This window comes from Leuresthes tenuis, unplaced genomic scaffold (genome assembly GCF_036924035.1).
Source record: "Leuresthes tenuis unplaced genomic scaffold, fLeuTen1.0.hap1 SCAF_11, whole genome shotgun sequence".
Classification (NCBI taxonomy): domain Eukaryota; kingdom Metazoa; phylum Chordata; class Actinopteri; order Atheriniformes; family Atherinopsidae; genus Leuresthes; species Leuresthes tenuis.
Window position 1 is genome coordinate 36,261,541 of NW_027325365.1, and position 14,696 is coordinate 36,276,236.

Below are 14,696 nucleotides of genomic sequence, written 5' to 3' on the forward strand. Positions count from 1 at the left end.
CTTTCAGTGTAGTAGTACGCTGCTAAGCTACTTAACTATTCTATACCTTTATATCACTTTTATTATTGTCCTACCTGAACCCATTCTACTCATATCCACCCTACTAGCCTCGTCTTTCATGCAACTGGATGGTGAAAACCAGTGTCTGAAGGCAGCGCAAGACTGCGGCCTTTACGAAAAATGTGGTTCCCTGCGATCAGAGTATGTCCTGGCCTGCACCAAGCCGATGCCTGGGACCTCCCGATGTAACCAACATAAGTGCCACCGAGCCCTAAGGCGTTTCTTAGAGCGGGTACCTGAGGAGTACAGTCTTGGTGTCCTGTTCTGCCCTTGCAGCAACAACCTGTGTGGTGAGAGGAGGAGGAAAACCATTGTACCCTCCTGCTCCTACCAGGAAATGGAGGGTCTTCAACCTAACTGCCTCTATCAGCAGAGCTTCTGCCGCCGAGATGACCTCTGCAGGTTTGACATTAAGCCTTTTGTCAACATAGTGTAGAATCTAACAGAAATATTTCACAATTTTTGAAACCCTAACCCTATCTGTTGGGGAATTAATATTCTCCTTCCTAAATGTTATGAATGTTTTTTATTATGGTGGTTAGTTATTTATATTGGATTTCCCTTCAATTTGTTCTCTATCTATATGTACAGAACATTATTTTGTACTCATCCCTCCAGCTTGATTTCAGCAATATGCATAGTTATATGCATATAGATACTCTGAACTTGTCTTCAGTGTGCCCTGGTCAGAGGGACAAGCTTACACCAGGGCCTCACATAACACTGAAGTTTCAAGGTTGTTGTTTCTTGCTTCTATTTTACGTTTGATAAAAGCTCTTGCTAAATGACTACATGTAAATGTTATTTTAAACTTAAACTTTATTATTCAGTAATAAGAGAAACTCCTGGAGATACATTGTGTCAAACAAACACAAACTTGACACTCACCTAAGAACACTTGCTTTTATATCAAAATAAAGACTACAAACAACCCATAATAAAACACTGCCTGTAGAAGACTGGAAAATATTTGAGCCAACACAATATTTTGGAACAATGTTGATGATAACTGTCGCTGATTTTTAGCATGCTAATAAATTATGATCCTTATTTGAAGGCCTTCAATGTTTAAGGAAAAAGAAAGCTGGTGTAGTGTCTGACAACAGAGGTTCAGAAAGGCACCAGGTTTGTGTCTGGTGTGTCCAGACAGGAGATGAATAATGGTAAACATAAACAACTGGAGAAACACCCCTTAACACCCCTCAGTTCTCACTTAAGAATGTCTATTGCCTAATGTCTATTAGCCTGACTATTGAGCCCACCCAGAGTCACCAAATAGAGGAACGTTTACTCTTCATAAGGAGAAAAGCACCCTCAGTGAGGGAGAGATGACACAGACTTTTGGGCTTCAAGGATCTCTCCAGATTTGATGCATCATTCTGTAATTCTGAGAAGAACCTGGTGACCAATAAAAGACTTCTGTGATTGACCAAGTCTGTATCAGTAGAGTTCTTCCTCTACCATTACCAAGTATTATCCCCATCACCATTATCTTCACCTCAATAATCAAGGTCCAAGTATCAAGAACATAATATAATATGAAAGAACACAAAGCAGAAAAACTTTACCTATGTTCAGAGGCACAAAAGGGTATTGAACAGTAAATCCAACCCACATCCACACAAACTCACCCTCTCAAATTCCTTGCTTACTTTTAGCATTTGATGTTGACCTGTATGTGCTTTTGCTAGGTCCAGATTGGCTGATTTCCTCAGTAACTGCCAACCATCTCATCTGACAGCCAGCGGCTGTTTGAAAGACTCAACAGGCCTTTGCCTCCGAGCGTATGCTGGACTCATAGGTACGGGATGGAGGGAGGAAAAAGGGGATGCAGGGTAGTTGAACTACTTAAAACAGAAATTTGTGAGCCAAAATTCAACTTTTGGCAATTTTGGAGATTTTTTATTTTTTTGCTAAGTTGACTCTTAGCAAACGTGGTATGTCTGAATTTTTATCAAGCACACAATTATTGTGTTGCATATCAAGTCCATTTTTGTTGATACTTTGCAACACCAATAATATGAAACGGCTACAGTGGTCCACAGCACAAAATGACAAAAATAAACAAAAACAAAAAATATTAATACAACTACTGCTACCACCAACAATGATATTAAGAAATAACAACACTTTCTGGGCAACAAAGTCTTTAAATGCCTATGTGTTACAGTACATTAAAAAACATTTTTAAGGCTCCAAAAGTGTCCCATTCCTTAGTTTTCTTTTGCAAATTGCAACATGCTTATACATTTTGATACATGAAGAAATCTCAAATGTGATATGTCAGATCAATTACATTAGTTATCCCACAGACTGTCAAACAAGGGAGCCAAGGTCGAGACCCAATATTATTCAACAACTTCAACAATTCAGTTTGGCTTTAATATTGGTAAATAAATGCTTAAAGATTTACATCTCACTGCCTGAATGCTGCAGTACAACAGACATTAAAAACAGCATTGTACAATTTCTTGGCTTTATTGTGACACCACTGTGCTTTGGATTTGTAGACAAACATATCTATTACATATTTTCATGTGAGACAAGGCCTCAGTTACTTAACTATGAAGCTTAGGCCCCTTTTACATTTGCCTTTTCAAGTCAGGACTGATGCACCTTCTTTGCAGCCAATCAAGTCTGACTGACCATCTAAGAGTTTCCCACTTTGTTCCAGTCCATTTTAAATGAGCCCTGGACAAGAGAAGATAGCAAGGATTCTGGATCATGGTCACATATGACACAAATATCACAAAGTGTTCCTGAGCCCATGCAATGATTTCCATGACAAATTCATGTCTATTTTTAATGTCAGGTATGTCAGGTTTTTGGAATAATTGAAGTATCTACCAGTGTTTTCACCCTTCCCATGATAATCAATGGAAAAAATTATTTAACTCTCTCTTCCTTTTTCTCCATTTTGTTCAAATTCTAATTCTAATTGAATTAGAGCTACTACGTTTCATAAAATCGTAAAGTGTCTCACTTTCAACATTCCAACTCAGGAATGTGACAATCCAACAACTCAGGGTCATGAGGGGCTAGAGCCTATCCTATCTGTCACTGGGCAAGAGGCAGGGTACACCCTGGAAAGGTCTATCATATATTTACATAATACACAATAAAATATTGATTTATTAGATTAGCATATTATTGCCCCATTTACATTTACATAATGCCCCATTTTTTGTGAAATTGGGGTTGTATAATGTTCCAACAATCCAAAAAGGACTGATAACTTTGAAACTCCAAATAAAATAAGCACTGGAGAATCCAGTGAGAGGATGAGTGGAAGGATAGATGGAGGGGAACAGCAGATTGAAGTGGATTGGGTGTAAAAGTATGTAAATGAGAAGATGAAGGCGTGGGCACACGTACAGTAAGAAGATAGAGCAGTGCTAAGTGGACCTTCTGGCTCCGCCACTGATATAGTGATATATTTTCTACAGGGCTCAAAGGTTATCCTGCCATTGGGGGAACCCCACCTCTCATGAGAAAACCAGTGGGGAGCCAAATGAAATACCAATGCTTGAAATTAAGCACATGTTGACTGTGCATGTTCCCTCATTAAAAACTGTATTGTATCCTAAAGGCAGCGTGAGTTAATGGTGTGTGCTGTCTGGAGACATGCTGCTGAAAATAGTTAGTTGTATTTGAGAACTCTAAATAAAAGATGAAGAAATAGATAACCTAAGGGACTGGAGGTAGAAATGTTAGTCAATCTGACCACTCAAAGTGCTTTCACACGACATGTCACACTCACTCACACACTTGTGACACGTGGCCTGGAGAAGTCTGGAGTTGAACCACCGACCTTCTGATTGACAGGCAACTGCTTCGGAGATACAGCCGCTCTGAAATGAAGCAGTGAAAAATGTCAAATTCTATTCGCATTCTCTTTGATTTACTTTGATTAATTTGCAATCAATGAATCAAAAGGACACCAAGATCATTGTGTTTTCTAAAATGTTTCACTGATTTAGTAAGAATCAAAGCCTTTGTGTGTGTGTGCGCGCGTGCTCTCAGCCATGGCTATTGTAATGACTCTCAATTCAAGCATTAGCACTTTTTCACAAAAGTCTTTCTGTCCAAACACAAATTACAGAGATGACATCAAACAGATCCTCCATACTTTGAAATATCCCTTCGGCCCATTCAGAAAAGGGCAAAGATTCTATAACATGCTGAATTCAGCCAACTATTTATATTTGTTTGCAGGAAAATCCCAATGATTGTTTTGCTTTTTTTTGCCATGAAATAATCACCTGACAAATGACTCAAAGTAAAATGCAGTGTAGCTTTGACTTTTAAGGACTTGGTTTCAGTGATTTTTTTGTCATGCATTGAACCTTTGACATTCTGATTATGACCTTTGACTGCAGGTACCATCATGACACCCAACTACATCAGCAACAGCTCTGCTGATGTGTCACTGTGGTGCAACTGTGAAGGAAGCGGCAACCAGTGGCAGGAGTGTCTGAGACTACAGCGTCTCTTCACCCACAACACCTGCCTGCGTGAGTCTGCTCTGCCTACACAAACATACGTTATATATTGATATCAGCAATGATTTACCAGAGTGGGGCTGTAAAGGGTTTAATGAACTGGCCTGAACTCATTGTGATTTGACATGTTGATCCACAGTTAAAGTTCAAATTGAGTTTCAGGCTATAGTTGATTTGCTGTTTGTGTAAAACATAACAAGCAAGAATACAGTCAGTTTTTTATTGTTACGAGGTTTTAGCTAGATCCTTACAAGTATTTTCCTCCATCTAAGGACATTTAATCAGTGAAAGATCTCTCTTATGAATTTCTCAGAGCCTCTGTGCATGGAATGATCTTATTCATTTGAAGCATATTTTGAGGCCTGTTCCAGGTCTGCTTCTGACCTACATAAGTCAGAGGAGCACAGAAGCCTATAACCTTCGCTCTCAGGATCTTTTTTTACTGTCTGTTCCGAAAGTCACAAACTGAACAGGGAAAAGAGGCGTTCAGGTTTGCAGCTCCATTTACTTGGAATAATGCACGAAAGGACCTGAAACTTAAAAATCTGGTTTCACTGGACTCTTTTAAGAGGTTGTTGAGCGACTTGAAGGCGGACACATCTGGCTGCAGATGTTTTGACTGATACACAACATTTTTATTTCATGAGCAACTTTATTTTTGGCGTGATTCTGTGTTTTTTAATGTTTTGAATTCTAGTTTCCCGTTTTTTGTATATGTGTTTGTCTGAAATATCAAATTTGCTGCTGCCTTGGCCAGGACACTCTTGAAAATGAGATTTTTAATGTCAATGAGGTTTTCTTGGTTAAATAAAGATTAATGAAAAATGAAGACATTTTCCAAACACATATCCTAATCCACGCTGAGCTTTGTTTTGCGAGTAAACTGATACTGCAAAATATCTGAAAATAATTCGACATACTTAAATGGTTGTTTTTAGCCTGATGTGATTATATCTAGACATATATGGGACTGTATGAAAATAGACTTTTAATCCACTATATTGTCATGTGAATTATATATCTGAGGATCATAATTATGAACACAGTCATAATTCGTCTACATCCAAGATCCTGTGAGGAAGAGCTCAGATGGAATAAATAAAACACAGACTTAGACACAGTGTCTGCTGAATCTGTCTGGGTGGCTACCTCCTGCAGTTACTCTCACAGCATGAGCTGAACTCTGTTGCTTTAAATGTCAGCTACATGCTACAGTCTTAGCATCGAAAAAAATCTTAAAACTGGATTAGCAGGATGAATTTGATGGGATGGAGAAGGTGAGGTATATTCACTTGTCACTCAATCACAGCAGCTGTCAAATACTGTCAAAAACTGTCGATACACACTTAGTCTGTATGTCCAAACACTAAAGCCTGAATCAATTCGTCAAGGCACTTCCCATAAAACTTGGTTATTTATCAAGCTGACAATGACTCAAGCAATATAGCTGCCAAAAAGATATGTTGGTTTTACGCCCACTCAGGCAGCATCACAGGCCAGCCAAGTGCACACACACATACACACAAGCAAACTTGAGAAGCTATTCCAATGAAATACTTCCAATTTCTGTGGTTGAGCAAACCCAAACCCAACTGAACCTAATTCATTCATTTATTAACCCTAACCTTAACCAACCTCCATTCAGACCTTACCCCTTAAACTGAACTCCATAATGATGCCATTAAAACTGTGCTTTGGTCCACTTGAGCAATGCTGGTCCCAACAAGGTAGGTGATTATACCAGAAGATTTCATAGTCAGGCCACAAGACTGAATAAAACACACACACACACACAAACTCTGACAAGACAAAAGTTCATTAAGAGGACTTTAGATTAGTAAAGTAAAAAAACTCAATTTTATGAGGGTTTTTCTGTTAGTTGTGGGGTCCACTTACGGGGTCTCTTCACACAACCCCAGTATTTTGGTCGTCTGCAGGGTCCGTCTCCAACAATCCATGTGAGGTCCACGTTCACACACATTACAATATTTCCAGATTCTTAGCAGGGGACATTAGAGTTCGTGTTTTACCATTCAGCTTATTATAAAAACTGCACGCCAACCTAAGGAGAAAAAACATTTCCAACCAATTGATTTTCTTCAAATATTTTTGTAGTTTAGCAGCACAGTAATAGCTGTTCAACAATTTTCAAAGTGATTTTTCAGAATCAGTGAAACTATCAAGTCCCTTGTTGGACAATTATTTTATGAATTGTAGTAATCTTACATGTAACAACATAAACTCGCTTTAGAAGTTGTATTTATTTATGCACAGGTAATTGGCACAAAATCTGTCTGAAACATAAATCTGTGTAAATAGCATTTTAATACAAAGTTGTAGCTTTTCAGCTCTTCTTTCAATATTTCAAAGAATGTTAAAAAAAAAGATGATAAAGAAAATAAAAACTTCTGTAAAACTCTGCCACTGAACGTTTTGTGTTCATTTATGCATAAGTAAAAGGCACAAACGCAAACAAACATTTAGTGCACATTGCATTTTATAACAAATGTGTAGCTTTTCAGCCTGTCTTCCCATATTTCAAAGTGTTGAAAAAAGAAAAAAAAAGAAAAGAAACTTCTCTCTAAAACTCTGTTCCATATCATATTTGCCTGTCGATAATTTTTTTCTAACTTTTGAACCGAAAGGTAATGAAACAGAACCTACTCAAGTTTTTTTTATGTTTTGCATAAACATTCATAAATTGGGGCCTCCTATGATGCCTTTCCTGCTTATACAGCTCGACAATGGAAATAAAACATGTTTAAGAGAACACTAACAGAACTCTAATAAAACTTTTTCAAACTGTACTGTTTCACTGTAGTATTTCTAACAGTCTGATTTCATGTTCCCTTATGTCCAAAGTACACATCCTAATGCATCAACAAATAAAAGTAGAAGAAAGGACCAGCTTGTGTTTAGTAAAGTTCTTTTCCTGGTTTTTCCTTCTTAAAGCAGTAACTCCATTTTTAACGAAGAACTTAACTGCTTTCCAGTCTCTGGTTCCTTGGGCTTGAGGTTCTGCAGCAACGCAGTCCTCACAGCCTTTCTTACCAGGTACTTGGTGCATCATAATGAATTTCCTTAAATGTTTTTCCACTGCAGCACACTCTTCTGGTGTCCAGCTTCTTCTGACGACAGTCTGTTTTACTACGGTAAAAAGAAAAAAGATTTCAGAACTTAGACTTTTACTGTGGAAATACCTTCTTGCAGGGATGTCACAATGTCCTCATCCAACTCTTCTGCTTCTGTCATTTCTACATCTAGGAACAGAAAATATTTAAACATCTCTTGATGCCCAACATGGTCTACACTTTTGCTTTAGATGAAAACATTCTATATGTATGTATGAGTGTGTGTGTGCATATATAGACATACCTTGCATGTCCTCCTATGAACACCCATCAACAGTTTCTAAACAGGGAATTGATGAAATTAATTAGAAAGGTAAAACTGACTAACTGAACACAACTACTTAACAGAATGTGGCAATGCAAAGCGATATCCATTTTTACTTTGTGGAGTACTTTGAGTACTCCACATTTCTCTCGCTTCTCATTCATGAGGTCAATGGATTCCCTCATGATCGGAGTTAAAAAAACAGGAACTTTCCTGCCTCTTTTTCCAACTATGCTAATGTGAAGAAAATGTTTGCAAAGTTTTTGCTCGAGTGTTGTTAGGGCTAAATTCACATCTTCATGTGTTTTGATAAATATACAGACAAAGGCAGTCTAGAAACTTCGACGGTTGAAGAGAATAACTTGGGTCAAAGTTACTTTTGCCAACTCTTTCCAACTGGAGGGTGAAGGGTCATCTCTCAGGGAATTTAATTGTACCGGCTGTTTGTTGGACAAATAGGAGAAAAGGTTCTGGACATCACGCGTGAAAGGAAGGAGTTGAGGGGCATTTCACTTTGTCTGGTCAAGTTGCGTCAGCGCTTGGCTTGCAATGTCAAACTTCTTGATAAACTTTCTTGATAGAGCTGTGCAAATTCTTCCAAATCCTGAACAGATTGTTTATCTCTTTGTTTCAATCCTTCTGGCTTGATAAACATGGCCAATGAATGCAAGCTATATTGGACTTTGCGAGCTAAAGATGGACGTAGAAATATAGCTGTTGAATCACAGTATCCTGTCAGGCTTCTTACAGCTTTGACAACATGACAGTACTTTTCAGGCTTTATAACATCATTCAGTCTTAACTGTTGCATACTTTTTTGGTTCCAATAGCAATCTGGCAAGTTCTCTAAGCTTTTGCAGAATGTACTGGTGCTGGCTGGTTACCTTCTCATTTTTGTTCAAGATTCAGAAGCCGTACTCCAAAATGCACTTGTCTTCCTTGATTGCAATTGCAATTTTGTCTCCATTCATTTCACCGAGAAACTTCCAATATGCATCACTAAATCCAGATGGAGCTGGTTCAGCAAAAGCACACAAAGCTTGGACTCTTGTTTTTCCTCGTTTAGGTTGATCCTGCTGAGGCTTTAATTTGCAGAGATGAAAATGTCGCCACATAACTCTTTTCTTGAAAAGTCTAAAGCAATACGCACAATGTGTGAATTCTTCTCCTTGAGTTTTCTCAGTTGGCTGTTTCCATGGGATGAGTTTGCCTTTATGGCATTCCAATACTTCTATGTTGTGCTCAAAGTTCCCCCTATTTCTAATATAATCTAATTGTGCATGTCTTTCCTTAGAGTTTTTTGGAAAGCTTAAAGCTTTTGCAACGTCGACTTTATCTCCGTGTTTACGCAGCAGATGTCTTGATATTTTTTGAACAACCTTTCCACAATGTAAGCAGTGATGTTTCTTGTTGTAATGTCTTGAGCCATCCGCCTTTCTCAAAACTGGATTGTCATAGACAGATGGCTGTTCTTCAGAAGGTGCTGGTTCGTCTTCATTCACATCATTTGTGTCATTTAATTAAATTAAATTTTATTTATATAGCGCCAAATAACAACAATTGTCATCTCAAGGCACTTAAATAATATAATCCAATTCAAATTCAATTCATTCATATAGAGCAAATTCAAAAACAATTCCCTAGCTAAAGAAACCAACAGATTGCACCAAAACGTCAGTCCAATCTCCCGTCCTGAGCATGCCTGTGGCGACTGTGGAAAGGAACGACTCCTTTTAACAGGAAGAAACCTCTGGCAGAACCAGAACCAGGAAGAAACCTCTGGCAGAACCAGAACCAGGAAGGATGGCCATCCGCCTCGACCAGCTGGGGTTTGAGAAGACAGAAAAGAGGGAAAAGAGGGGGGAAAAACACCATAACACCATTCAAAGGATACCTGTTGGAACAGGGAAACACAAGTTAATAACCACAATAATGTCACTTGTACATAAAATCAATTAAACAGGGGGAAAAAGAGAGCAAAGTGAGGAAAGGTGTGACAGATGAGGCCCCCCAGCAGTCTAAGCCTATAGCAGCTTAACTATGGGATGTTTCAGGATTACCTGAGCCATCCCTAACTATAAGCTTTATCAAAAAGGAAAGTTTTAAGCATAATCTTAAAAGTGGAAAGGGTGTCTGCTTCCCGGACATTTACTGGCAGCTTATTCCACAAGAGAGGGGCCTGATAACTGAAGGCTCTGCCTCCTATTCTACTTTTAGAAACTCTGGGAACAACAAGTAAACCTGCAGTTTGGGAGCGAAGTGCTCTGTTAGGAAAATATCTTACAATGAGATCTTTAAGATATGATGTAGCTCAGTCATTAAGAGCTTTATATGTGAGAAGAAGAATCTTAAATTCTATTCTGAATTTAACAGGGAGCCAATGAAGAGAAGCTAAAACTGGAGAAACATGATCTCTCCTGTTAGTTCTCATCAGAACTCTGGCTGCAGCATTTTGGATCAGCTGGAGGCTTTTCAGAGAATATGTGGGACAGCCCAATAATAAAGAATTACAGTAGTCCAATCCTGAAGTAACAAATGCATGAACTAGTTTCTCTGCATCACCTTGAGACAGGATGTTCCTGATTTTGGCAATATTACGAAGGTGAAAGAAGGCAGTCCTAGAAACCAGTTTTATATGTGCGTCAAATGATAAATTCTGGTCAAAAATAACTCCAAGGTTCCTCACTGTAGAACTAGAAGCCAAGGAAATACCATCTAGAGTAACTACATAACTAGACAATTTCTCCCTGAAGCGCTCAGGTCCAAAGAGAACAACTTCAGTTTTGTCTGAATTTAAAAGCAGACAGTTCTGAGTCATCCAGGTCTTTATGTCTTTAAGACAGGCTTGTAGTCTGACCAACCTGTAGGTTTCATCTGGTTTCATAGATAAGTACAGCTGAGTATCATTAGCATAACAATGGAAATTTATGCCATGCTGTCTAATAATGTTACCTAATGGAAGCATGTACAAAGTAAAAAGAATCGGTCCAAGCACAGAACCCTGAACCAGCCTAATGCAGTTCCTTTAATCTCAATAACATGTTCAAGTCTCTGTAACAGAATTCTGTGATCGATCATATCAAATGCAGCACTGAGATCCAACAGGACAAGCACAGAAACAAGTCCGCTATCAGAGGCTAAGAGGAGATCATTGGTAACTTTCACCAGTGCTGTTTCTGTGCTATGATGCACTCTGAATCCTGACTGAAACTCTTCAAACAGATTATTTCTATGTAAATATCACAAAGTTGAACTGCAACTATTTTTTCAAGAACTGTAGACAAAAAAGGGAGATTTGATATAGGTCGATAATTAGCCAACACTTCTGAATCAAGAGTAGGTTTTTTAAGTAAAGGTTTAATTACAGCAAAGGCAACTAAAGTAATGAGGTGGTGATACACTTTTATCGTCTTGAGTTTATTTAGTGATGCTTTAATAATTTTAAATCACCAACAGTCAGATCCATACAGGAAGGTCCCATAAGCGAGACATAAAAGACTGTGTGTGTGAAAAACTGTGAACAGGTTCCTGTCTTGGTAAAGCAAGTACCGTGTTTTTTGGGCTATAAAGCGCACTGGGTTATAAGGCACATTAAATTAAACAAAACTCAGATAAGTCAAACTTTTTTCAACTCACTTGTTGAGTTTGAAATCCGCTTCGTAAGCATGTCTCTTAACAGGAGCCAGTTTTGGGGCAGCGGGTATAGAAAATGAATGAGTGAACGCACACACCTTAATGCTGAAGCACAGATCGTATTACTCAGGGAGTCTCGTGACTACGGGGGACGTAATGCTCAAACCATCAAGCAGTGCAGCTTCGTAGCTGACCAAGGCCGTGCTAAAACATTTTGACAGATTTTTGAGCACCGTGTACCACATAAAATCAGATCTAAGTCAGATCTAAGCACAACCAGAATTAATTCATACATGAGGCGCACCACATTTTAAGGCACAGTCGATTTTTGAGAAAATTAAAGGATTTTAAGTGCGCCTTATGGTCCGAAAAATACGATAGTTGAACTGATGAGGAAAAGTACTGAGGAAATGAGAGCTGCAAAAGTGAAGCAGGCAGAAAGACAGAACGGAAAAGGAAACTGAAAAGGGAACCACAGGGAGCTAAATGGAACTCAGATAAAGGTGTTATAATTGGCTTTATTCTTAGACATTATAAATTCATATTCTGTATTTTCCTAAATAACCTCTGTTCCTAGCTGGTACTTTTCCACTCTGCTCATACTGCACAACAGATGACCTTAAATGGTCCAAGACCTTAGAAGGACATAAACAACTGGGTCAGACAAAACATCTCTATTAGGGCAGATAGGTCTGGTCCATTAGATCCACGCCTAAAACAGCACTCACACACACACACACACACACATTGTTTATCACATCCAAAGAACACAACAAGGACAGCAGCTGGCCTGAGCATGTCACCCAAAACTGGCCAATTATACTCTGACAAGTGTGAAAACAACTTCTGTGAGATAAAGCTGAATATAAACATGAAATGTTTCCGGATATCGGGGCTCGGCCTGACGGATTTCCTGCGGGAGCTCTGGCACTCCGAGTCCAGCGCTGTAATATACTTTACTTGTGACCACTAATAAATACTTTATTTGATAAACGATTTCTCCAGCTTGTTCTTGAGCTTCCAATGAAAAAATCGGGCTAACAAAGGAAACATCCAAACATCCAAAAATCTCAAAACTCAACCTAAAAAAAATTTAACAGTAACAGGCTGGCTGTGAAGATGGAGGAATGGGGACTGGAGGCATTAATCTGGAGTGTGGAAGCAGTGCTGGGGCACTGAACGCCACTGGATGCCAGTGAGGGCACTGGAAGCTGGGGGTGATAGTGCTCAGGTTCTGGAAAGTGGCGTAGGGGAACGCTGTGTCCGGAAATAAATCAAACTCAAACTCTTTAAGTTCTGCTTGTTCGGTGTTAACCTCGGCCCAGGCCACCTCCTTTATAGTAGGGATGTCCCAATCAGGTTTTTTTGGCCCCGATCCGATTCCGAGTCATCTGATTTTGCGTATCTGCCGAATCCCGATCCGATACTTTCGTAACACATTAAAAAAAAAAAAAGCACAAATGCATCCAGTTTTTATTTTATTTCATTATTTAACACTATAACACTACGCTTTTCTTTGAGGTAGCCTGAATAACAAATAATAGTGCAACATTTGAATAAAAATAGCAGCTCAACTTAAAATACCCAGCAGGCATGTAAACAAAGTGCTTAAATGAAAGTGCAACTGTGTCATAAAGTAAGGCCAGTAATGTGCTTTTCAGAACTGCACTCTTAATTCTCTTCTGGCTTAATAAAATAATAAAATTTATGTTCTTCTTGATGAAAATCAACATCTCTACCTTTTCTGATTTGAGCCTGTTCCTATTCTCATCAAGGATATTTGACACAGAACTAAAGAGCCTTTCACTCTCTACAGAGCTGCAAGGGGCACAGAGTTACTGGACTGCAAGTGCAGCCATAGCAGGGAAGTGAGTAGCACGTTCTTTCCAGTAGTGAAGTGGGTCATCTCTTTTAGGGATGGTTTGTTCGGAGAGGTAGGTGCAGACCTGCACTTCTGCTGAGGTACTACTCACAGACCGGGCCTGAGATTGTCTCTTGTAGAATTTCCTCAAAGGCACTCTCCAGGGTGTTGTACGCATCAAGCCGTGGTGCCTTGCTCTCAGGGCTGGCTGCAGCTCCTGCTTCCTCTGAAGTGGCAGGCCTCTTCTCCTCTGTCTTCACCACCTCCTGGATGAGGTGTTCCCTTAGATGAGTCAATAGAAAAAAAATATACAATGTAAAACATCATAAGAGACACCACATAGCACAGCCTTGCAACTGTCTTAATCGTGAACTCTTAATGAAGAAATAAAAATCTAACTATAGACCCAAAACTAAAGACAATAAAAACAATATTTATTGACTTAATTCTACCTGGTAAGGATTTTACTGTATATGAACCTGGCATATGAATATGGTGTACAAATGGTGGACTTACATTTGACTATACTTGCTCATCTTTGTATCTGGGATCTAGTAGAGTGGCTATGTAGAAGAGGGGCTCAGTGTCAATATCATCAAAGCGCTTCTCCACTGCCTCCAAGGGGGTTCTCTTCATGGTCTTGATTCCATAGTCATCTTCCTTCTTACGAGAAAGAATACGTCTGAGGACTAACAAATGAATAACTGAGTACATGGGATTATTGTTTTTTTTCAAACACTATCAATAAATATAGCCTAATATCAATACAATACCGGTTATGGCAGGGATCCCATCAGCTGCAGTTGCATCCTCTCTGCTAACCTGCCTGGTCAACTCTTCAAAGGGGACTAGCACATCTGCAACCTTCTTCATGAGGTCCCACTGGTTAGCTGCCAGTACTGCTGGTAGAGTGTGCTCAGTGGCATAGACGCTGAGAGGCTGTTTTTGTTCCAGTAGGCTCTGCAGCATGTAGAGGCTGCTATTCCACCTAGTCTGTGCAGAATATAATACGATGTGTTTAGTTTTGTGTCAACTACAATAAGGAATTCTACGACTATTCCTATTTCCTTGTTCAAATCTGTCTGAATGTCTTCCGGTGTCTATCACGCTACGTTGGGAAAGCAAGCCCTCATGCACGCAAAGTTGGCAAGAATGCGCGACACAGCCCACACTCCGTACCCCCATCTCACCCATAGCTTTCTTCATATAGCAGCGTTGTCACGCAAAATTACATGGACTGCTTG

General features: G+C 39.2%; 1 protein-coding gene across 1 annotated transcript in view; it reads left to right on the forward strand.

The window, feature by feature from the left end:
- Nucleotides 1-14,696, forward strand: part of gfra3 (GDNF family receptor alpha 3) — a 109,996-nt gene that overhangs the window by 78,817 nt on the left and 16,483 nt on the right. Inside the window, exons 4-6 of the mRNA XM_072396314.1 lie at nucleotides 108-462; nucleotides 1,752-1,861; nucleotides 4,440-4,574. Of these exons, the coding sequence (XP_072252415.1) occupies nucleotides 108-462; nucleotides 1,752-1,861; nucleotides 4,440-4,574 (600 nt within the window). The remainder of the gene's footprint in view (nucleotides 1-107; nucleotides 463-1,751; nucleotides 1,862-4,439; nucleotides 4,575-14,696) is intronic.